Source organism: Puntigrus tetrazona, chromosome 23 (assembly GCF_018831695.1).
Source record: "Puntigrus tetrazona isolate hp1 chromosome 23, ASM1883169v1, whole genome shotgun sequence".
NCBI lineage: Eukaryota > Metazoa > Chordata > Actinopteri > Cypriniformes > Cyprinidae > Puntigrus > Puntigrus tetrazona.
The window spans coordinates 2,143,600-2,168,826 of NC_056721.1; the positions used below are offsets into that span (position 1 = coordinate 2,143,600).

Below are 25,227 nucleotides of genomic sequence, written 5' to 3' on the forward strand. Positions count from 1 at the left end.
AGGAAGACAGAGGCATTCATAAACCTTTATGAATAACAAATTGTAGGACAAAGAAAAAATTATGTTTTCCATACAGATATGTCTTACCTATTGCAGTGCCACCTTGTTTCTTCTCCTCCAGTATGGCTGCCAAGTCTTTCTGTTTGCCTAGCCTTAGCTTAGCACAACTGGGTTCATGGTCCATGCTCTTCATCTTCAGTAACTGGTTGGCCTTTTTGATCTTCTGACTGTACTGTCTAGCCATGAGGAACACTCTGTTCTTGCCCCTCTCTCCAAGCTCAAGAAACTGGTCCCCAGCTTCAACACTCAGCAGCATACTAGAGGAGCCTGAATCCAAGCTACTAAACAGGGTCTGAAGCTCTGGGTCCTTTGGTGAGGGGAGATCTTCATCATCCATCCTGAAGCTTCCACTGCTTAATCTTGCAAGTTTATTGCGGATGCTCTTCACTGTACCAGGTTGAGGTTCAGGGGTTTGAGGGAGTGGAAGGGAAGGTGCTGCGGGGGAAGATGCTTCGTCTTTCTCGTCCAATCTAGTTTCTACAATTTCAGGAATGTTAAAGATGGGGATCTGGGGAGCTGGAGACGGGTTAGAGGCTGGTGAGTTGGGTGACCCAGATGCAGCACAAACAGGGACCGTTTTGAAGGGTAATTTACATGGAGAATCATTTGACTTTTGGGCAGAATTGGCTTTCTTACTTGGAGATTCTTGTGCTTTGCATTGGGAATCACTAATTCTTTGTTGCTGCCTGTTCCCTTTGCTTGGGGAGTTGTGTGTTTTTCGTGGAGAGTCTTGTGCTTTGCGTGGGGTATCATGCACTTTTTTGGGAGAGTCCTGTGTTTTACATGTAGCGTCCGTTCCACTTACAGGAAATGCAGCTGGAAGTCTATCTGGCTTCTTTTCATTTTTCCGTATGTAGTTTTCCAAATCTGTCCAGATCTCTTCCACTTGCTCTAATGTATGATCAGCTGTGGAATGCTGAGATACTTCAGTGTGTGAAATTGCAGCAGAGGGAATGTAAGGCTGTTCAAACTGTTTTTCCTCGGATGCAAACCCTTCTAAAATCTGGCTAGCCATGAGGTCTACTTCAGATGTCTGCAAACTCTGTGGTTTTCCTTGATCCTTCACAGTTGCAAGGACGGAGGGCTCCTGGTAGACAATGGTATCATAGACATTCTCCTCATCCTCAACAATTTGCAGTTCACATGTCTCAAGTGGCTCCCCGCTTTGACCAGAAGACCTATTGCTCTCACATGAGCTCTCGGTTTCAGTTGGAGTTATTATAACTTGTGGAGCTATCCTAGATTTGACCTCTGATACCTCAGAGTCTCCATGGTTAACTTGATCCTTGCGGATAAGCCCCATGGCCTGAAGCTCCTCATAACTAATGTTGTCATAAACATTCTCAATATCATCAATTGTTAACTGCTCGGCAGAAGATGACCCTGAGATTTCATTGCTTGAAGACTCAGTCTGGTTGGTGGTCTCTTCTTGAAGGGCTCGCTTGGTAGGGCTTTGTTGCTCACTTTGGTTTTCTCCAACACTGTTGGCCCTGCGAAGTACTCTGCTCCTGCTTGTGGGAAGGTCTAACCGAGATGTTTTAGTTTGTTCAACATGCCAGCTGCAGGGTCTTTCTGGATGGTCAGCAGTTTCATGGTCACTTTCAGCATCATGACTGCTCATATCATTCTCTGTTGGCACAAACATCTGATAGATGTCTTCATCATCATCAATTTGAAAACTCTTTTGACGAGTTGGAAACATAGCCCTCCGGACTCGGTGGTCTGTCCATATGTTGCGGAAGGAAGGTTCTTCTCCAGTTCCCAGCATGCGAGAGTAGCGTTCATCTCTGTCCCCTTCTGGAGGTGCGGTAACCCGTAGGATGGGTGGCGTGATAACCTTATTTTGCAGGGACTCTTTAGCAGTCTGAATGAAAGAAAATGAATAAACATTTTTTTTACCATACAGATTGTAAGATTAGGGCTGCAGGAAATACAAAATAATTATTGCTGTAAACTATGTCCTAGTCACTTCACGTATCACACTGTGTCCTTACCTGGAGGTCTGCATGAGTAAGGTTATGGTTTCTCCACTGGTCAATGCTGTCCACCGACACTTGCTGGTTCAGTCTTTTCCGGCTGCCCTTCCCTGGTACTCTTAGCTTGCCCCCAGAACTCTGATTGTGCAAAAGTTGACTCTTAGAATGTTAGCATTTCAAACCTTTACTAACTGTCATTTCCTTGCTTGCTGCTAATTTGACAACCCCCTAAATAATTATTAATATGATATATTATTAATATATCATATAATTATTAATATGTAATAAAAATATTACATCAAATGTCATTTGAGACTCACCAAACCAGTATCGTCCTCATCATCAGCATCCTGTGGATGTGGCTCGTCGTCAACATCACTGTGGTCACCAGGGTCCAGAGATTCCTGTGACTCGCTGACAAGGCTACGGGATCGGCCAATGGTACCCAAATGGGCAACAGGTGACAGCAGAGTGACTCCCAAACTAGAACGCTATGAGGAGCAAATATTTTATTTTTTACTCTTTAAAGATTTCAAATCTGATTTGTATAATAGATTAATGTTCACATGCTATGGTTGGTGTTCTTTACCTTCGGAATATCTGGACTGGATACTACTGCAAGAGAGAAAGAAAAAATTCCGAAATGTTTAAAAGATGAATATTTTAGCATATTGTTTCTTGATTATAATTTTTACTGTGAATGCTACTCACTTATATGTTTGGAGTTTTTCAGTAATTTGGATAAGGGCTCTATTGAAACAGCAAAACAGATTGAGATACAAAGAATGAGTAAGCATGATCAGTGAAATGTTGTATTTGTTTATTTGCTACGGGTCTCACCTGTCTTCCTTCGTACTCTCCGGGGCGAAGGACCCTCTTTAGTGTTCACTCTCTTGTCATCAGCGTTGTAGTTAAAACTTGGGTGGTCTGAAAAAAGTTAAGAATGGTGTCTAAAAAAAGTCTTCATGAAAACACATAGAAAGTGCTGAATGTAGTGCTGTGTAGCTTTCAGTTTAATGTTAAAATAATGCTTACTAGCAGTATCCATCTCCAAAATGGCCTGCTTAGCCTGCAGAGACAGAAATAAAACCATCTTTAAACCCTTTCTTTTAGTATGTATTTGTGTTTCATGACTAAAGGGCCTCTGGGTGGCGCTATGTATTCACTTCTGTAAGCACAGAAACTTCTGCTCCACCTTTGAAGTTCTTTTATTCTTTCTGAGTGAACTACTTTATCGTGACACAGTTGAGTGTGAATAGCCAGATTCAGCCACAGCTGCCTAATTACAGAGTACATTGTACAGAAGCAGAGTAAGGACATTGTGCGTGTGTGCACGTTCTAACCTTGGCCGGTATTTTGGCAGGATGGTTTTCAAGGATCAGCCGTTTTAGATGCAGGACCCACATTTTCTTGTCCTGTTGAGACTTCGCCTTAAAGTGAATTAGAGACATATCAGCACGATCTGCAAGTTTAAGATCATTTACCGACACACCTTTAAAAGTCCTATAACCGAGTCATCCCACTATCAGAGAACATCAACACCATTCGTCAAAATCAAAACAAACACTTCCATCAACTGGGTGAACGTCAGCAGAATCAGTAACAAACACACACAGATGTGGTTGACTGGAAGCTCTACTCAGCGGTGACGGTTTATTTCAAAAACATTGAAACCCAACATCCTGCTGTAAGGATTAAGATATCTAAATTTTTATTACTGTAATGCTGTGAAAAAAATATCAATAGGTAGATTGATGGTTGGATAGAAAGATGAATAGATGTACTAACCCCTAGGAGGTTATGAGTACATATGACCAGGCATGTATTAACTTCTGAGATGACAGTGGGCTGTTCAATATTTAGGACGCAAGGTGATTTACAAGCGTTCAGTAAGATCAGGCCTCTGTGGCACATACTGAATCATATTTATGATCGCTCGGCTGAGGTCCAACACAAAGGTCAGATGTACCATCACTGGCTTTAGGCGAGACTCGTACCATCATTCGCACACACACTTTCGTGTGCGTTTATTCATACATGCCGAAGCCTGTAGGTAAAGGGGTGTGGTTTTACTAGGGTAAAGTTCAAGGCGATTGGCTGTCCGTCAGAAGCCTGGCCTCAGGCTGGACATTCCACTGTGTGTTTAACACAACCCACTGATCTTGGGTTACATGCTGTTTGTGTGCGTGTGTGAGAAAGTTTGAAATATTACCTGTACAGTGTGTTGAAGTTTGGGGTTCTTGTAGTGGAACACGCTGAAGCTTAGAGGCTCTTTAGGAATTACTTCTACCAACATTAGATTACAGCACTGGAAAAATGTAACAGAAACAGAATATAGATTAAAGTGATCACTCTCATTTATAGTTCCAAACATTTTATTGAACAATAATAACAATTTAGGCATATTTTATTGCACACTGTGCAATAAAAAAATATGCTTAGAGGTACATCTTTGTAGTAGACCTATGTGACTTGCTTTACCCACAAAGGCTGCATACAAGTACCTTTAAGTAAAAATAGTATACACTCTTAAAATAGAAATATGTGCCCTTGTGGTACTGTTATGGTACTGTTAAGTCTGGGTAAATAAGGTACAGAGTTCTCCCTTTGAGGTTACAGTTTTTCCTTTTCTAAAAGTGCACACTGTTGCAATAAGTAATTTTTCAATCTGGACAAAACTAATACAATAGGTTGCTTTCAAAACTGGATGAACTGATCAGAGTAAGAGCTTAAAAAGGTTAATTCACCTTGAAATGATAATTGTGTCATTAATAACTCACCCTCATGTCTTTCCAAACTTGTAAGACCTATATTCATCTTTAGAACACAAATTAAGATATTTTGTGATGAAATCTGAGAGCTATCTGACCCTCCATAGACAGCAACACAACTCTAATGATTCAGAAACAGTAAATACATCGAAAACAGTCTGCATGATATCAGTTCTGTGTTGTTACAAGAATACTTTTTTTTTTTAAGAACAAACAAAAGTAACAATTTACTCAACCATTTTTTCCCCCTGGTTCCACCATTTTAGCGAATAAACGCATCCATGTACATGCTTTCTCCCTGTATATAAACAGCGCTAGTTCTTAAGCAATCTCCAAGATGGCGTATGATGTAACTCAGGGGAGAAGAATGGTTATGTAAATTGTTATTTTTGTTTTCTTTGTGCTAATAAAAAGTACACGTCTTGTAGCATTGGAAAACTGAATCAACTGATTTAATATGGACTGTTTTACCAATGGTTTTACTATGTCTCTGGATCTATGATAATTTCATTAAAAATATCTTCATTTGGGTTCCGAAGATGAATGAAGGTCTTCCAACTTTAGGATGACATGAGGGTGAATAATGAATGACAGAATTTTCATTTTGGGGTAAACTAACGCTTTATTTCCACCTCCCCTGCAGGTCTATTTAAACACAGTACTGTTAGTGTTCAAACCACATTATATTTGCATCTTTATTGGGAGTACTATCCAAAGCTGTTTACTACAGTAGTTGCATAATGAATCATTTGTGCCTTTAGATTTTCCACCAAACTTTAAATGCACAGACCGTCACTTGTATTTTCCATGGCTACATTGCAAGAGATGTTAAGAATGCAAGCTGCTCCCCAAATGGCATATTCCAGGGACAAGTGTCAATGAGAAATGCATTATGACCAGCTGGTGAAGACAAGAGTGACATGGAAGACCATTTTGGAAAAGTCTAACTACCAGCTACCATGTCTGAAACACCAGCTTGACCTGATGGTGGAAACTAGTATGTATATGGACTCTCACCAGGATATGGGCTTTGTAGGTGTAAGTCTCCTCGCGTTTCTTGGTGATCAGCAGAAGTTTGTCAAACAGGAAGAGAGTTCTTTCATTTTTCGCTCTCTGGATACGGAATGTTCCCTCAAGAACCAGCTCGCCGTAGCCAATCAGATCAGGCCCCTTCCAGTTAGTCAGCAAGCTCTGAATCTCCTAAAAGAGAGAAGGTGAGAGCAGAAGTAAAGGAGTGTCATTCTTAATGTACATCAAGTAACTTAGCCAAAGGGCAAGTCGGGAATGATGTTTATAATGTTCTGCTATCTGTTACCATGTACCCATACATAAAAAAACATGCACCCTGTAGCCAAAATAAAATTAAATTAAAGTAGTTGGTAGTGGATTTTACTTGGTTTGGGATTATCTTTTTCTTTCAACAACCAAATTCAAGTGTTTGACCAAACTACTAGTTGGTGGCCAGGGGTGTCTAATCATGCTCCTGTAGGGCTCTTTTTTTCTCCAGAGTTTAGTTCCAACTTGCTTTAACACATTTACCTGTAAGATTAGTAATCCTGAAGACCCTGATTAACTGGTTTAAGTGTTTAACTTAAAGGAACTTACAGGAACGTTCTCCTTGAAAAGGAGAATTGGACACCCCTGTTGTAGAGCATCTACAGCACCTTGTGCCAGTAAAAAAAAAAAAAAAACAGCTACTATTTTCTAAACAACTATAACTCCCCTTTTCTAAAATAGAAGCTATTGGCAGTTCTATGATTTACTTAGGCCTACAATTCTTTGGGGAATGAGCCCAGGTCAGTTTACACTCTTGTGAAGTAACTGATCTACTAGTCTGCATGATGCATAGTGTGTGTGTGTGTGTGTGTGTGTGTGTGTGTGTGTGTGTGTGTTTTAGGGTACACAAACCTGCAGTCTAACTGCATGCTCGTGTTTTCTCTTCATGTCATTGATGTGCCAGGCAACCCTCTGCATGGTGTCGATGGCCTCCTGGATTACATCATACATCTCTGAATCCTTCTCCAGATGAGTGGCAATCTCCTGCAAAACACGGTACATCTGAGTGTATGTGTATCTAGGACAGTATTTGTGTACAGGTGTACTATGTCTAGGGTCTGTGTGTTAGGGAAGGTCATTCTGGGTGTTTGTGTACTTACATGCAATAGAAGATGATACTTTAGGATCCTCTGGACAGGTTTTAGCAGGTAGGAGCCGAGAGGAAGGGAGTGTTTAAGACTTTCCTGGCGCTCTCGTAGAAACTTTGCCACTGTTTTGTTCCGCATGCACTCTGTTAAGACAGCAACAGACCTGCAAATGCATATAAACGCGTGTTATCAGTAAAAGTGTTTGGCAAATATGCGACTTTGGCAAATATGCAAGACATAAACATGCTAGTGACATATTAATTTGCCATCGCTATTTAATTCTTTTGCTTGGGCTAAAACCAAAATTATATATACAATGGCCAAAAAAGTACTTTAGCGCACTTAAAAATATCTCCTTGTAATTACATTAGATGCCAAATATCAAAATGTCATCTACACGTAACTTCACTTTTGTTCATTGTTGCTGAGCAGCTTTTAATCAGCTGGTGTTTTGGTGATTTTTAAAGGATCTATGAAGTCAATTCATGAAGCGTTGTTAAAAAAATAGTTTTTTTTCCATCTTAGATCTGTATGTAAGTTGAAGTCTGTGCTCTCTTTTAAAGAGAGAAAGTTGTGCGTGCCTTTGTGTCGTCTCATTTGGATTACTTTAATTCATTATATTTGGGTGTGAGTCCAGTCTTTCTCTCTCGCTTGCTCACTCGTCTGCAGCTTGTTCAGAACTCAGCTGATAGGATCCTAACGAGTATTAAGAAGAGAGAGCACATTGCTCCTGTACTTATCAATCTACGTCTTCAAAGCTTTCCGTGGCTTAGCTCTTGAATAGTTGATTAGCTGATTTCATCATTACTCTGCATTCATCTGAAAGGTCTTGACATTCAAATGATCAATTACAGCTTATGGTGCCTTGATCTCGCTTAAAATGCGGAGGTGATGATCAGGGTGATCATTCCAAAGCTGTTTCAGCTCCAAGGCTTTGGAATGACCTTCCTCTGCGGGTTAATTCATCTCCTACACTTATTATATATTTTAGATGGTGCTAAAACCCATCTGTGTCCTTTAGCTTTTCAAAAGGCTTTGTAAATTGTTCTGTGGTGTGGTTTTTATCTTCTTTTTATCTTCTTTTATTTATTTGGTTCCACATTGTGTTTTTGAAAGCGATTTAGAAATTAGGTTCAGTTGATCCCTCTCAAGTTCACGCAGGTGTCCCAGTGAGATATTATGGATGTTGTTGATAACCATGATGACCATCATTTTCATAATGAACAACATCATCTACCAAGAGCTGCGCGAATTGCCAAAAAGCAAAACAAGTGATTATCGAATGCAGGTTAACTACTAACAGCTGAAAATTGACTAGCACAAGCCGTAGTAAACCACCTTGTATAATTCATTTCAATGCTTTCCTCCCATAAGTTTTGTGTCTGAAAGGTGAACGAATACAAATGCATATGCAATAAGGCCGCAAAAATAATTTCATTGCTATTTTTACTGTCTCTAGTAAATCTGTATTTAAGTAAAACTATTTATTTATTTAAATACCAAAAATGCAAGCTGTTGGTAAATCTGTTCCCTCGGTTTGCTATTTTATCCAATGCAATGACTTTCAAACATTTTGGATTTTAGATTTGGATTTTGAGGCAAAAGTTATAGTTAATGATTTGTTAATGGTAAGCATTGGACCTTAAATCAAAATGTGACCGATAGATCATCCAAAAATTAACATTAACACTTTACGATTATACCAGTTTGGAACGAGATGTGGGTGAGTAATTGATGACAGAAAGTTCACTTTTGGGTGATCGAGTGCCCAAACATTTTTTGATAGTTATAGATAAACAAACACAGACATGCGCACACGTATATGCACGGCTGAGAGAGTAAGGTCAGGCCCTTCTGTTAAAACACAGATTTTACAGTTTATTGGATCTGCTGCCACGCCTCGCAAAGCACTGGGACAGATAGACGTGTGTGTGTGTGTGTGTGTGTGTGTGTGTGTGTGAGTACTTGCATTCCAGCGTCCAGCGCACAGACTTCACATTGTCCCGATGGGAAATATGACCCCAGTATCACTGAGATACAGCTATTGCTTTCAGGAGTGTTACTGTATGTGTGTGCGAGCGTGCCACATGACCTTGGTTAGGGTCAACAGCTGTGTGAGGGTGTGGAGAGAGGGTCTCCGTGGCCCAGACAACAATCCATTCATACTCACACCATTCAGCATCTGATGAAACTATAACTGAGTCATGTCACTTTTAATTTCTCCTAGCATCAGAAGTAGGACTCATGACAGCACGTGCTGCACTAGTGTGTATGTGTGTGTGAGTGTGTGTGTTTGATAAAAAGAATGGAAACCATGGGTGTGGGTGGCATTTTGCAAGGGTAAGGTGTCGTATGTCAAAGCTTTTGTTGAACCTCGTCAGATTTCAGGCTCATGAATGGATTTAAATCTCCGCACATATACAGGCAAATATATTTGACACACATTCACAGTAATCTGCGATAACCTTTATTATTCAGTGTTCTTTATTTTCAATTTCGATTCTCAGCTGTACACACGCTCAAAACACATGTTTGTGAGGCTGACCCAATGTAGCATACTAACCAAGCAAAGCTAAGCTAACTTGAAGGAGCTGAACAGCATCAGTTTGTTTTATATTAGCATGCTAGTTTTAGTGTTTAGCTAGTTTTGCACGCCCTACGTTTTGACCAGTCTGGTTCACTTGGACCGCTAGCAGTGTTAGTCTACTAAAGAATAAAATAAAATTAGATTTCGTAATCGTAAATTGTATGAATGAACTTTTTTCCTCAACTAAGTGGCATATACGGATGGATGTTTTGTGAACTTGTTTTTAAATGCATCAAACAATAATCTTTAGGATTTGATACAATAACCTGGAATAAACATGAATTAATATTAACTAGTTCAGTGCAACAGGCCAAACAGACTCACTTCAGATTTCCCTCTTACTTCATCCAGGGTTCACATAAGAACATGCACGCTCTTCAAAAACACCCTCTTCATACAGAACTAAGCTTTTGTCTGTATAAACTGAAAGATATGGATTCGTACTGCTTTTTTAAGTCCGTGTGAAACAAGAAACCTTGTTTAATCGCAGTTTGAGGTTGTAGCTCAGATCTGCAAAGCTGTTTGCAAATGTTTGTTGGAAATATGGTTTCGGGAAACAGCAAATCAATAAACTATGATGGGAAACGCACCCCTGGTCAATAGACCTCAACATGTCGGCCATTTTATCTCATCCGTATGTCATTTTGAAAAAAGTTCTATTCATTTCTTTTGGGGTAAGATTAAAGCGCTAAAGGTCACTTGGTGCATTTTTACATGTAATAAACAAAGGAGAAGATTGTCCATGTGATAGAGAGAGAGAGCCAGACAGGCAGACAGGGGGTTTCCCTCAGGGAGGAATATATAGGAACAGACTCCCAGACTCCAATGGTGTTATATACATGCACACACACAACATATAACATGAGCACACACTCTCACAAGTCTCACATTCCACACAAACACACACAACAGGCATCTGAGGCGGCCGTCTTACAAAGCTCTACATCGAGAGACAGATGGTGACATACAAACCACAGGAAGTAAAACTGCAACCACAAACCACAGGAAGTATTTCTTACCTTGGATAATTTGTGCAGTACTGTGTGTAGATGTGGAAGTCTTCGCTCTGAAAAACAATCAGGAAATTAGGGTCAATTACTCAAAGACTTGCATCTGTGTGGGGGTCAGCCAGAGGTCCCCACAAGGGGAAATAACTAGATTAACATATTAAACGATATCGTAGTGAAAAGTAAAGCAGGAAGGTTTGCGTGAGGGTAAAGAAAACTGCGAAGGACAAGTTACAAGCCAGATTTTAATATGACTTTAAAAACTCATTTACTCTGTCTCGTCAAATACGGGAAACAGAAGTTCGGTTGTTTGTTCTTGATGCACAAGAACCAGTAAGGCTTACTGTTGCATGTCATAAATCTGTCCATCATATAAAGTAATGGTGTCTCTTCAGAAGAAATAGATTGAACATGACCGATGAATGTTTTGAGTATGGTCGAGTTTTGTTGACATGGACCTTCATTGAAGGAAGTGCACATAAAACAAAAGAAAACAAAGTCCTACAAATGGTCCTTAGTTCATACTTTTAAGTTTTAGATGAAATTACATATTAATTCGCCACATTTGAAACAATATATTTCTAAAGGCAATAGAAAATTACATATACCAAATTCCTGCTCGGGTTAAAACGGCTAATTGCATTCAGTGTAAATGTAAACTGTATTACGCTTTCATTTATTTGCAATTGACATTCAATTACTGTCAAATATTGCATTCAACTTGTATATATTTGGAAGTATTTTATTTCTGTAATTACTGATTTTAAATGGATGATGAAGTGCGCGCGTTTAGATAGCCAGGTCAGTGTTTATATGGCTGTTAGAGAATCATTTTTGCTCTGAAAGGTCACATCAGGATGGTGCATTACAGCCTCGCACACACACACACACACACACACACACACACACACAGCAGCGGTTGCAGTGACTGTAATAAGAGTCCTGATGTTGTGTTTACAGTAATGGTAGATGTGAGCGTGCTCTGATTAAATCTCTCTCCTCCTTCATCTGGAGTCTTTTGCTCTCTCATTCCGCCTATATGAACATCAAAGCACTTGGAAAAGTACAGAGAGTCTGAGTATCAAAGAGCCATTTATCCTCTTCCTCTAATACCCCCCCCCTCTTTCGGCCGCCCCCGCCGGCTTTCACATCTGCCCGCTATCTCCCTCTACACACACACACACACACACACACACACAGGTAGCTTTATTAACGAAGGTGTCCTTGCATAAACGCTGTGACCCAGCGCGCACACAAACTCACTGAGTGGTAGGTTCCCCATGGGAAAATGTATAAATTAAAGAGCAGCGTACTCTCCTGTTTTTAAAAGCCCGGAATCAAAACCAGATGCGCGCTTGCTGCTTGATTATGCCAAAGCTGTCTTCAAGTCTACAAATATGAATAGATGTGAACACGCGTACTCCTGTTTTTAAACGAACGGACGCTTCTGTGTCAGAACCGTTGCATGATGCTGGTGCAAGCAAAACTCTTATTTGTCGTATAAGTTGTGACAAGGCTGTGTAAAATAGTCCTGTCTGAACTGAAGAGCTGCAAGCAGCAGGTGGAGGATGTTGTCAAGGAAATAGACCGAGTCAGCGTTAACGGAGAGAAAGAGAAATGCAGTGTTCTCAGGAAGCTTTGATAGGAATCAGGTGTAATAAAACTCCTCTCTCTTACTGGAATCCTGAAGCTCCTTTGTGATATCAGTACCAAGGAACTCGCTGAGTAATGCTTTTAAACACACACACACACACACACACACACACACACTGGGAGTGTTTGCTAACGATGACTAACCTTTACTGACCAACACACTGCAAAATGTGGGAACAAGCTATTTATATTTCATTGGCCCAGCCTTTCTTTTTGTTGTAACGTAACGCATTTGGATGGATTCAGCGATATTAAATAATATTTATCGCATAAGTAAAATGTTAGCATTTTTAGATTACAATTAAAACAGTATAGCTCACTGCTGTTGTTGGTAACTCAAACAGAAATGTCTCGGCGAGAAAAGTAGTAAAATCACTTGTGAAAAAAGTGATTGGAAATGTAAAAAAAATATTAAAGCTAAAAATAAATAAACAAAAATACACAAATAAAAACCAGCTAATTAAAGTATTATTACATGCTATGTTAGAACTCAAATAATACTAAAATTACATGTATTATTATGATTGGATGAGAAACCTGAGATGAATTGCTTTTGTTGTATTCATCACTTGTTTCTTTTATTAAAAAAATGTGAACTCGATACATTAATTCATGTTTTGTTGTTTTATATATACAGTATAGCTTTAGTTAATAACCTATTGTTTTTATATGCATTATTTTTTTATAGTAATGCTCTTGAAAATCAAAAACAGGTACAGTAGCAGATGCTAAAAAGCTTACAATCAGACACTACAGATACAAGACTAATAGCTACAGTCTAACCCTGATCCAGACGATTGATTGATTGATTAAATTAAAATAATGTCGTTAATATTTTGTTCAATGTATCCCTTTTACCTTAGAGGACATATCTGGATACTCTTGTGATACGTTTTACGCACACAGATTAGACTCCATTATAAATCCTGCTATTGTTATATCTCTCTATATCTATTGTAATATCTCTCTGTTGTTTTCTCAAATAGACATAAACATAACCCTCATAACTCTACACGCAGAGCCTTTCTCGCTCAGGGCTGGGCTAGCTGTGTGGGTTTTTTAGCTTTATTTGAGATCTTGTAAGCCACAGTCATTCGCACTGTGCAAATTGTCAGCCCCCTGCTAACAGCACATTAGCACAACAATAACCCGAACAAAACAAAGCAATTATCACACAAGGCCACAGGACAGAAACCACACAAAGCAGCTGCATTCCAGCAGCTGTTAATTAGAGCTATAAAACAGCTATAACACGTACTCAAGTATGTGTTATTACACCAGAGAGGGGAAACCGATTGTAACACATTAGCGTTGTTTGTTTTTGTGCGTGAGAGCAGATTAATAATTTCCCCATTCGAGTTTCACGGACGGAAGACAGTCGGAAATCTGGTTTGGAATAACTTGAGGGCGAGCGATGATCGTCAAAAGGTTTGTCTTTGTGGAAAGAAGTGAGAGTTTTACCTTGGCTACGAAACACTTGGCGATGGCAACTGGGTTGGCATTACACTTCTCCAGGTCATGAAGCAGATCACTAAAACACACACACACACACACACACACAGAATGATTATATATCATTACTCACATCCATTAAAGGGCTGAGCCGTTATGAAACTCTCCGGCTTCCAGTTATGTGCTGCATTGTAGGCTATGTACTTTAAGGAAAGACCCACTTCCATGAATTGAACGGCTTTGTTAATATGTGTGTGGTCACTTCAGCATTGCAGTCATATGAAGTCACACTCTCTCTCTGAATTGTGTGTGAGCCTGGCAAATTGTGCAAGCGCATGTGTGTGTGTGTGTGTGTGGTCCGAAGTGAGACGGACTGAGGAAAGAGAGATGGCAAATTCAGCAGAACAGAAGATCTTTCCTCATTGTCGTTTTTGTCACTCATTTTGTTGTAATTTTCGTTCATTTTTCTGCAAACGGTCAGTGAAGGTATTTCTAAAATATTCAATAGTCAAATTAAATGTTAAAATAATAATTTATAAATAAATAATTAAAATAATATTTTATATATATATATATATATAAAAACTACACCCAATTCATAAATCTGTCGGCTATTGTGGAATGAATTATTGGCTTATAAGTACTGCATTTATTTCCCATAAATCCCAAAAACTTGAATTTGGACTGAATGATTGATTGATGAATGCCTTTAATATATCAATATTTGACAGAAAAAGAGGAAAGATATCTGCTGTGGAAAGTTGTTCAATTGATGTCACAACATTCTTTTAATACATGTCAGAATATTGTGGTTTTAGGGTTTCATAGATATTTCTGATCATTAAAATTAGGTAACACTTATTCACTATTAACTACGACTTTTCCCTAAGCCTGTTTAATAATAGTCAGTGTGGTAGTTGTTAAGTTTAGGTATAGGGTATGATCAGAGATGTAAAATAATGTAGAAAAAGGCATTAATATGGGCTTAATTACTACTAATAAATGGCTAATATTCTAGTAATATGCATGCTAATAAACAACTAGTTAATATACCCTAAAACAACATGTTACTATATATATATGTGTGTGTGTGTGTTGTCCTAGGAGCGCATTTTTTGTTTGGAAAGGTTTTGATCCACTTCGAATGTTGACCACTGTGTATATCTGCATCTGTATCTTTGTACCTGTTGAAACGGTAGATCTCACGGATATTTCCAAATAAAGAATTCCTCTCTTCATCTTCCAACAGCAGAAGAGACTGATTGCCGATGCACTCCAGGTAATCCTGTAGAGAAACGGATGAAAGCGTGAATGATCTCATCAGCAGCGTCATGTCTGCCGTCAAACACACTGCGTTCACAATGTCCAGGGTTTTCTGTACTCCGGACAGACGGACCTGCTGCTTTCAACTCGCAGGCCTGACATGAACATTTCCACGCTGGTCAAATTAGCTCCGATACGTCTGCTTATGTCTGTTATGTAAAGTACTTATGGAGCGACGCTTTGATGCATATAGCATGAGGCATCAAAAGTGTATCCTCGTAGCCGCTAGCGATGCATGACTAAAAGAAGTTCGACGATGAGCTCTAGTTCTGTAGAAACATACCGACGTGTCAGAAAGTGTGAAACTGAAACACGGTAAGAGTGTAACAGTGCAGAAGCGCGGTGAGCTTTCACATACACCGATATCAGCAAAGCGTGTCAGAATCTGTAACTTGTGCTCCGCCCTGCATCTGAATGTCTCTGTCTGGGGTTGACAGATGAGATAAGTGATTCTCTCGCTCCTACACAAATCCTTACCCGAACACCCTCGGGCAGTGTAAAATAACCATTCTGTGGGGAAAACACAGCTTGCGTTGACAGACCGAGAGCTGCTGTTATTTTTAAAACCGAAGGATAAAGACAGGATCACCTCAGGGGAAAAAATCAACATCATGACCAACATACCGTCTACACCGGAGGTACCTGCTTTGAGTGTGCTATAGTGTTCTAAAAGTGCAGAAGATATATTGAGGTCACGAGCAGCTGACATATTAATCGCCTCAAACCTGTCAAAACACAAGCGATTTCAAGTGCAATAAAGTGTTGTGATCCATCAAGAGCTCCGGCTTTGCGACCCCAATAGTTACTGGAAACTGAGGGAGGCTCTTTTAAGTGAATAACCTTTAAAGGTCGTGACCTTTATTGGGTCAAATGATGGCTGTCCTGCTTGTGGTTGCACTTCAGGCCGCAAGCTTCCCTTCCCTAGATTGTCTCAGTGAACTTTTAAGGGGTTTCTTTAAGTAGATTTTGTCCAGTGACTCCATATGACTACGGCCTTTTCAATGTATCTATGTAAAGCATGAAATAATCGATGCCCTTTCACAGATCTTAGTTACCGTAAGCCAACAATTTTCTGAGAGAAATAGCTATAGATTTGAACCTTTTTCAAAGAAAGGTTTCTAGGTGATTGCTAGCTGGGAGCTACGTGAACTGTGTTTAGCGAACTGAGATATGTTATAGCACTTTTTTTTAATTTTAATTGCTTCCACTGTCCTCATTTATAGGACACATTGGATAAAGGCATCCGTGTCACACCGTCACTCCCCTCATCAACCGATCCCGCCACCTGTTCACGATCCCGATCTCCAGAGTACTGATTACTCACACCTGCAGCCACTCAGTCCAGTCCCTATATTAACCTGTGCACCACAGCTAGTCAGTGGCTGATCTCAAGGTTACCAACCACAAGCTCTGATCCTTGCTCTATCAGACAAGCCAATGGGATCTGTCTGCCTGTATAACAAACTCTCAGATGACTGTGATCCTCGGCTAAGGAAACTTATAAATGGACTTTGTATGCCATAGAAGATGCTTCAGTTTCCTTAATTGGATGCTGACTGCGCTTTGTGTTATTGAAGTCCGTGTCGTTGCATTCAGAGTCCGTGTCGTTGATCAGAGCCTGACAATCTGCTAAATGTCTAAATGTAATGTAAATGGTGGTTCCTTTCAAGATATTCTGGCTCGTATATTTGAATTTCATTTGTAATTAATGCATATTCAAAAAGCAACAATGCTGAGTTATTTTAATTTTTTACAAAAATATTTTTTAATGAGTTTTTTGGTTTATAATTTCAGTTTGAATTTTAGTTTTTATGTTTTTAAATATTTTTCTTTAGCTTCAGTATACTTTTTATTTTAAGTTGTATTTTATTTTTTATTCATTTCACCTTAATTTCAATAAATGAAAATTATTTTAATAGTTTCCGCTTTTCCTAACGCCGACAAACAATAAACATTTGCACGCCATTTTTCCCATCTGTTTGCCAGTACCAGATTTGATATGCTCACGTTTACATTCTCTAACAAAAGGGAAGCAAAAAAAGTCTGTAGACTGGATGTAAACGTGGAAAAAAACTTTAAACCAATCGAGGATCTGCTATTTCTAGGGGGACTATGCTGTAGGGGTCCACTAAGTTTTGTTTGATCTCAGATAAAGTTTAGCTAAATGATGAATTTCCTTTCACTCGTTAGCATAAGTGAATGAAGTTAAATGACAATTCTGGGGTTTTCGCACAAAGTCAAGCTGCTACTCTATTATTTCTAATAGAAAATATTCTTAAAATAGCTTGGTCTTTTTGAGAAACCAATTATAGATCAGCAGGAACCACCAACTAACAGCGTTATGGCTTATTTACAACACTGAGCTCACAAATGTGTTGTAACTAAGAGACAATAAAAAGAAATAATGTAAAGTGAGAATATTCACGTATTCATCAGTCTCATGTGTTTTCCTGAACCTCTTTCCGCTCTTTTATCTGTCCTCTCCATCCGTCCTGCCCGCTTTCTTTTCTTCCATTCTCTGCTCGGACCATCTATCATTCCCTCGGTGTCGGGGGGCTGTGAATGTGTCTGTCTGTAGGCGGGGAGGGGGCCGCGACCCACTAAAACCCTATCCCCCGCATTAACCGAAAAAGAGAGAGAAAATCAGGGCAAGGGTGAGAGGAAGAGTTTAGCATTCATCTCCTCGCTCTCTAGGTCAAATGACAGCCATGTGCACTTTACATCTGACAGCTATATAAATCATACACAAAGAAAGCGCACCCATGCCTCTTACTCAGAGAGAGTCAGTAGTGTCGTGGTTTATGGGGAGCGGTGGTTGAGCACAAAGGTTCAAGGTTTGAGCTGAAGTATGAGAAACCCGTGCACCGGACAATCACTGCCGTTTGTTTCCTTGAGCGAAGCACTTCACTCGAAAGTAAACACTATGTCATATCTCCTTTCCCCAGACTTTTTCCATAGAAGAGAAATAGAAATGTTCTGAAGAAACCAGGTATTAAGATCTATGTCAGTTAATGATTTATATCAGTGACACCAAACTCCATTGATTATTGCGTGAGTTTGTGTGTGTGCATTTACGTATGCATTTGCACTGCAAGTTTGAATATGCAGAATTACAGTTGAGATCTGAGCAGAGATGATTTTCAGTGAAGAATGATTTTAAATGCGATTCATGTTCTTGCATGAAGTTATCATGAGTTTAGAAAATGTAGCACATTATATGGTCTACTGTACTTTTCCAATACTTCCACGATCGTCCATGATCGTCCACTGCAATATTGTTTTTGGAGATGTTTTCGTTAAAGCTAAAATTTATATCACAAGCGAGTACGCCATTAATTCTTTTTCCAAATTGTGTTTTTGGCTTGTGACATGATTTGCGACTTTCTTACCTGGACTATGCTGCGAAGGTCCTGGACGTAGGTTTTTTCCGTTTCAAGAATTTCCTCCACCACTCGGTCCACGTACTGGACTTTACGTCCTTCCGGCGACTGAATATCTGCATCGCTCTGACTGGTGGGTGTAGGTGTTTGTCTTCCCGTCTCCTCCTCCTCTAGTTGTTGGGCGGGCACCAGCTCCAGTCGGATGGCTCCGGAGTCATGATCCCTCTCGGGTGCAGAGCCTAATACCGGCCGCCCCCCCAGCGAGCAGTGGCTGTCCCGGGACGAGGCGGATGAAGACGTGGAGCCGTAGCTCACTGGTCGCTCATTGCAGTCCATGCTGCGCGAGGAGCAATATCTCAGAGCTGAGTTTCTGATGGGACCCGCTGGGCTTAGGACCGGCCCTCCAACAGGGACCTCCGGGAGTGGCGGTAAAACATCAGTGGAGAATGGATAATCTTCTGAAAGATAAAAAGTGGTTAGACATTAGTGCTGCAAAAGATGAATGTTCTTAACCAAACAGTTGACTTCCATACTATTATACTACTATGAAATTCAATAACCTTGGCAACTGTTTGGTTTTTAGGCGAACTTTCCCTTTAAATGGACTCTTGATTCATGTTGAACACAATATTATAACCAAAAATCCCACCCACTGTAATTATAAATTTGATTCCCACAGACTTAGATCTCGAGGGGGAACTTACAAAGAAAAACATCATGAGAAACCCACAGCAATTTCTAGCATTCCTGTGTGCCGATCGCCCTACACATACTCAAACCCATTCTCGGCTTGTCTTTCAGACCACAATACTGGTCTCTTTTTTAAGTTAACATACTTTTAAGCAGCTATAGCTAATTCCTATCTCAGTAGTATAGACTGACCATACATGCCATTTTTCCCGGATGCCTCTTTGCCAGGATTTTGACCTCGAGTACCTCGAGAGCGCTTTGAAAACATAAGGAACCGGCGTCATACACCGACTGGTCTGCACGCGAACAAAGCTAAAACCTAGATATTTTAGGCAATGTAGAAATCTTGGCCAGGACAATTCCTGGGAAAAATTACTCTCAAGAACACAACACTAAAATACATAATTCTTACATTCACAAAAGAAAACCTGTGGGGTTTATATGTAATTCTATTAGCTAAGGTGTTTTTAGCATAATGCTAGGTTATTAGCAAGTTATTCTAGGCTGTTGCTAGGGAAGGACTCATATCTAGAGACCAGAATATGACAGGGCAAACTTAGGGTGGACCTGGGACAGTAAACAACACCCTGAAAATACTCAAAAGACCCTAGCATTGTGACGTTTGAGCAGCATGGTAAGCGCCATTCACATTTTCATAAGAAGATACTAGTGTTTATTTAATCTAAAGAGTTGTTACTGCTATAGGTATAGTATTTGCACGTGTCTCTGATTTCAGTTGTGATTCAGTCACTCACTGAATCACCATGGGAACACACACACACACATACACATGTACATACATACACAGTCTTTCATAAAAGAGAAAGGCCAGCACTGAAAGAGAGAGGCTTTAATGAACAGATTAACGTGTAATGGAGACATTTTACTCTCTGGGTGAAATGAAAGAGAGCTCTGTGTGACCGTGCATGTGTGTGTGTGTGTGTGTGTGTGTGTGTGTGCACGTGTAGACTGTCTATTGTCAGACTCCCTAACACAACAATGTAAGATCATCCAGACGCACCCACTCCACACACACTGGCACAGGTGTGCACACACAATCAACTCGCTGTAACCTGGCCATTTTTACCCTCCGTTAACACAATAGGTAGATTACCGCACTGGAAAACGGTAAGTGATATACATATGAGACAAAGCGTAGCATAGAATTACAATATATCATACAATTCACAACCCAACAGCATCGTGGAAGCCAGTTAGATGCAACAAGTAATCGCTCTCTGACAACAAAACCATATAAAGGGATTCCAGGGAATTTAAGACCGTCTTTTTGTCTTGCATTCAACCACATGTCTCCTTCTCAGCTGCCAGTTATGAGTAATCACCGTCATTACTCACTCAACACGGAGCCGTCTATATTATCCAGGGCTCCAGAGCAAAGCCACATGATTGGTTCTTGATTGTCTGAGGTAGCCCGTGATTGGCTAATTCCCATGCATGCCAAATTCACACACTGACCCACTTTCACTAGACAAACACTAAATGAGATGCAGCCATCAAGTAAACACACATGCTTTTGGGAGTCATGTTTATTTCAGTTGAGCTATTGAGCAGATAAATGGATATGTCTGTATATGTTAACGGCGTTATTAATGTTTCACGCATCAGGTTCGCCGCTGATTGTTTGTTTTGGTGGGCGGGGTCGTGCTCAAGTAAAATAAACTTCTCTGGGTGTGTTTGTACACCGTTCGTGCACCGATTTGTCCGTGTTTATTTTAAAGTACAGAGACTCTCGTGTTTCTTGCAACGTTTTGCCTATTAAAACACAAAAAGTATAATATATGCACACCACCAATGACATGAATTCAATTAATTCTCTTACACCAGTATAAATGTATTTTTATACTTGAAAACATCTGACCGCCTTTATATTTCAGGAAGGATGTCCGTCGCACAGGGATCGTGTTTTTCCCCACAACTGTTGCGCTGGGGAATGGGGCCAATATTAGCTCAAAAAGCATGCATGGACTTTGAAAATCCACCAGACATAGTAAATCATCTGGGCACTTTTGGCATTCTAATACTAATCTTACAGGCTAAACTAACCCAGACCCACAACAGGAGTGCAATGCAAGAGCTCGAGTGTAAGGTAACGCAGCTCACAACGTTCAGTCAGTTCTGAGTTTTATGTCAGTTGTCCGTCAGAAGAACAGCTTCTTTTTTTTGACCGGTCTATTTATATAACTGATGTAAAAGTTATGACTAGTTCCGAAGAAAAACTAAAGATGACTAACTTGTCAGACTAGTCTGAGCAGTTTATGAATTTGGCTACTGATCTCCACTTCCTTCCAGCATTATAATGACGTCACATGCTCATTTCTCAAAACAGTAACAAAAATAGGCCAGGGCTTATAATACTTATAATAACCATATAATACACACTTATGTCTGCTGTATGATGCAGCATGTATGTCTGATACAGCAGCATCTACAGCTTAGTTTTTATAATAATTAGGTCAAAATGAAATCTCACAGACAATTAAAAACGTTTTGATCTGTTTTTAAGTAGGATTAAATGTGATTTTACCTTGATTAATCCGACCTGTTCTCTTTACCTGTACTGTGCCGATATACAGTACCTGTTCAGTGCTATTAACATAACATCTATGCCTCGTTTTCAGCTTCTAGGGATTTTAAGCATTAAAAGCTACCTGCTGGACATAATGCTTTGTCAATAAATCAGGCCGATGGCCTCAATCTCGTGAAAGTCCACTGAACTAGAAAATATGTTCCGTGTTGTTACGGTGGATTTGTTTTCGGTTAATAATTTTAGTATAATTTTTAGCATCAATTTAGTAGACGGTCCATTGAGAAGTGGCAACGCTCCTGTTACCTTCCAAATTATCCGTTGCCATTTCTCACCAAAAGTGGCACAAAAGATCATTGTCTTAAAAAATATTTAATAAAGGCAAATGTAAAAAATTAAAAAAAAATTCTCTGTTGTACAGTTGTCTGTTCTAAAGTATACACTGACTATACAGATAAAACGTTAATGTCACAATTATGGATTTTTGTTTGCTTTTATTGCTCATGTGGCATGTGTGACCTAGTTTATGTCTTGTGTTAACTGTCATTATGTTCAGGTGTGTGTCATTTAATTAACGTCATTATGTCCTCTTTCTAAGTTGCATTTGGTTTATTCTGTCTTCGGTTTCGTCTACAGTACATTTATGTAAATGTGCAAATGTACCCTTCTGTGCAAGATTGCCTGTCTGTGGATTATTAACCCTGTTTATTGTGAACTTTCATCTACGTTTGTTCCTTCCCGCACCACACCATGACATTTAAAACATTTGCTATAATAAGTACATTAACACAAATGTGCAATAATGATGTATTTATTGATGTAAGTGTGTACTGCAGTCATATATGTGTTTGAAGAATATTACATGCAATAGTTATATTTATTATTATTGTGAATGAGATAATTCAATTTTACCTGATTATATGAATACAGAATCAAACTTATAAAGGGGAGGTAATGACATTAAATGATGAGACACACCTGAACATAATGAACTGATTAACAAAGGACCGAAACTAGGTCACACAGAGCACATAAGGAATGAAAACACACACAAAACAGTCCAGGGATGTTGAACATGGAGGAGGACAAAGGAGAGGATTTGCAATGGTGATAGGGGATGGCAAAGGGCTGGCAGGAAGGTAAGCGGACAACACTGGGAAAGGTTCTGGTGGAGGACAGACACTAGCAGAGTCCAGGGTAGTTCAGACGGTGGGAGAAGCCAGGGAGGAAACAGGAGGACCTTGGAGCAGGAGAAGCCAGGCGGAACTCAAGCCACAGCCATGGTGGAGGAATGGCCTCCAACTCCAGGGGGCCGACCGATGGTGGCAAAGCAGGTGGAGGGGGAGCCGAGGTGGAGATAGAGAACGGATGAGCCAGGGCGATGGGGAGGATACGGAGGGTGGCGACTGATGCAGAGACCGAGACCCAGAAGGCCACGGTGGAGCCGGAGTGACAGAGGACTGAGGTAGAGCTGGAGGGAAGGAGGGACGTGCAAGCAGCGGGAAAGAGACAGGAGCAGGTGGGACGGCGGTTAATTGCAATTTATAGACTATGTTTCCTGTTCCACACAAATCACACACACAAACACTGTTTCATGAGCACACTGTGTCGTGCAGACACTGTCACTGACGTGCCTTGTGTAAAAAAAAAAGAAAACAAAAAACAGCTGTCCTACCTTTACAACCACATACACATATGCACACACACAGACATGTAAATAAACACAAGCATGGCATGTGCTGTTGGACTTCAAAGGATACAGGGAGTTGTGTATAAAGCTCAGGGGTAACTCAAAACCAAGCAATGGTGCAAGAAAATGTGTGTGTGTGTGTGTGGTAAATGTAAAGACATTTGTATAAGATCATGTTTACTTTGATCATTGCACCCAAACCCATTAACACACTAAGGCTAAGCCTTCAGTTTATTTAGCAAAGGATTCTGGGTTTCACCATCTTAAATTACAGCTAATCCAGTGTTCTTTATGTATATTTACCCTTTGATCTGTGAAAGTACAGTGATATATGGTAACTTTTTTGTTGGTACACCATAACTGTTCTGGGTGCTTTCTGGGGCATTTCTAGGTAGTTACTAGGGCTGTATGATTGCTGGAAAATTGATCAGGTCCAGTGCTGATTATTAATTGTTATCCATAATGTGTGGGATGAGTTATGTGCTAAAGTTTGAGCAACACTAAAAGACAATGCTTCTCTTAAATAGGGGCTGAAATCATCTATTAGTCTTGGGATATTATTGTAAAAAAAAATATTTTATTTTTGTGTTAGAATTACCCTCCCTCCCCATGTTAAATTGCCTGTTGTTATGAGGACTTTTATTCTGACGGGGAGAGAGAGAGCGGTGAGTGGTGGATAGAAAAAATAAAGTGGAGAAAAAGAGCTTGTCCGTATTCAATGGTTTTATTTATATAAACGCGCACAAGCAAAGTGTTACACTGGTGGCAGCGGTGTTTTGACGGATATTCAAGTTTCTTATATATATATATATATATAATATATGTATGCACTTTTTTTTTTGCCGGCGCAAAGTTGGGTGTGCCGTTAATAACGTAAGACATGTCAGACGAGGAAGCGAGGAGAACAGTGTTCATACTACCCCGAAAGACAATTCCATTACTGCCACCATTTCGCAACGACGGCACTTCATTTCAGCTGTGGGCTCGTCGTTATGAGGTTATTCAAGGCTCGAGGTTCGCTATAAAGATAGCGGTGTTGATTTGGATACAGTGTTAGCAGCAGAGTTGCCTACTTGACTGCCACCTGAATTGTTCATTGTTTGGGACAATTTTCCATTTGAAATTCAGCACTTATTCAAAGTAGCGAAAAAAGAGCTGCAAGAGGCCTTTAACCAGAAGGAGGTCATTGCATCATTTCAAACATTTCCAAATTCACGTCATAAATTACCGAATGAACCAATGGAAGTGTATGCAGCAGACATATGTAGACTGGTCAAAGAAGCTTTTCCTGATTTTGAACAAAATGCATCTGAATTCATGAGACTGTCACGATTTCTGGCAGTAAACCTGATCAGATCAAGCCAGATCAAGAACAAGATTAAATGTCACAAGAAGGGGGTGAAAACGTTCAAAGACGCCTTCCAAGTTGCCACCCAAGCTGAACGGGCACGTAAAGCAGCCAAATTGGTACAGCCAGTTTTATCTACGGTCAGAGAGGATTCAAGGGCACAGACAGTGAACATTATTTCTGACACGGACACTCTCATTTTAAAGCAAGCCGTTGTTGACCTTACAAACAGTCGAAGATCTAAGTAAGGATGTCTCAACACTGAAACTTCATCTAGATGATCAACGTGGCCGATCTCATCAAGACGTCATAGTCGAGATATGCTAGTCCAACAAGATAATTCTGTCACCATTAAGTATGCCCATCCATTGCCTAAAACAGATAAGAGGTTCATCTATATTCAGTACTATGGATCTTTCATCGGCAATAACCAAAAACAACTTTCACCACGGGTCGTTCGTTGTATCAGTTTACAATGATGCTGATGCGCCTTGTCAATGCTCCGCCCACTTTTCAACACTTGGTGCAAGTAATGCAACACTTGAGAGAGGTTTTCCAGCGTTTGAGAGCAGCAAACCTGAAGCTAAAAACAGCTAAATGA

General features: G+C 40.0%; 1 protein-coding gene across 2 annotated transcripts in view; it reads right to left on the bottom strand.

Annotated features, from left to right (window-relative positions):
* Positions 1–25,227, bottom strand: part of LOC122328830 (pleckstrin homology domain-containing family G member 1) — a 41,178-nt gene that overhangs the window by 2,768 nt on the left and 13,183 nt on the right. For both annotated transcript variants that reach the window (XM_043224826.1, XM_043224825.1), the window contains exons 2-17: positions 18,363–18,811; positions 14,835–14,935; positions 13,660–13,729; positions 10,558–10,604; positions 6,964–7,114; positions 6,716–6,847; positions 5,825–6,007; positions 4,249–4,344; positions 3,380–3,466; positions 3,072–3,105; positions 2,877–2,963; positions 2,748–2,786; positions 2,626–2,651; positions 2,357–2,527; positions 2,055–2,174; positions 88–1,924 (exon numbers count right to left, since the gene is read on the bottom strand). In XM_043224826.1, coding sequence (XP_043080761.1) covers positions 88–1,924; positions 2,055–2,174; positions 2,357–2,527; positions 2,626–2,651; positions 2,748–2,786; positions 2,877–2,963; positions 3,072–3,105; positions 3,380–3,466; positions 4,249–4,344; positions 5,825–6,007; positions 6,716–6,847; positions 6,964–7,114; positions 10,558–10,604; positions 13,660–13,729; positions 14,835–14,935; positions 18,363–18,689 — 3,508 coding nt within the window. In that variant the 5' untranslated portion in view covers positions 18,690–18,811. The remainder of the gene's footprint in view (positions 1–87; positions 1,925–2,054; positions 2,175–2,356; positions 2,528–2,625; positions 2,652–2,747; positions 2,787–2,876; positions 2,964–3,071; positions 3,106–3,379; positions 3,467–4,248; positions 4,345–5,824; positions 6,008–6,715; positions 6,848–6,963; positions 7,115–10,557; positions 10,605–13,659; positions 13,730–14,834; positions 14,936–18,362; positions 18,812–25,227) is intronic.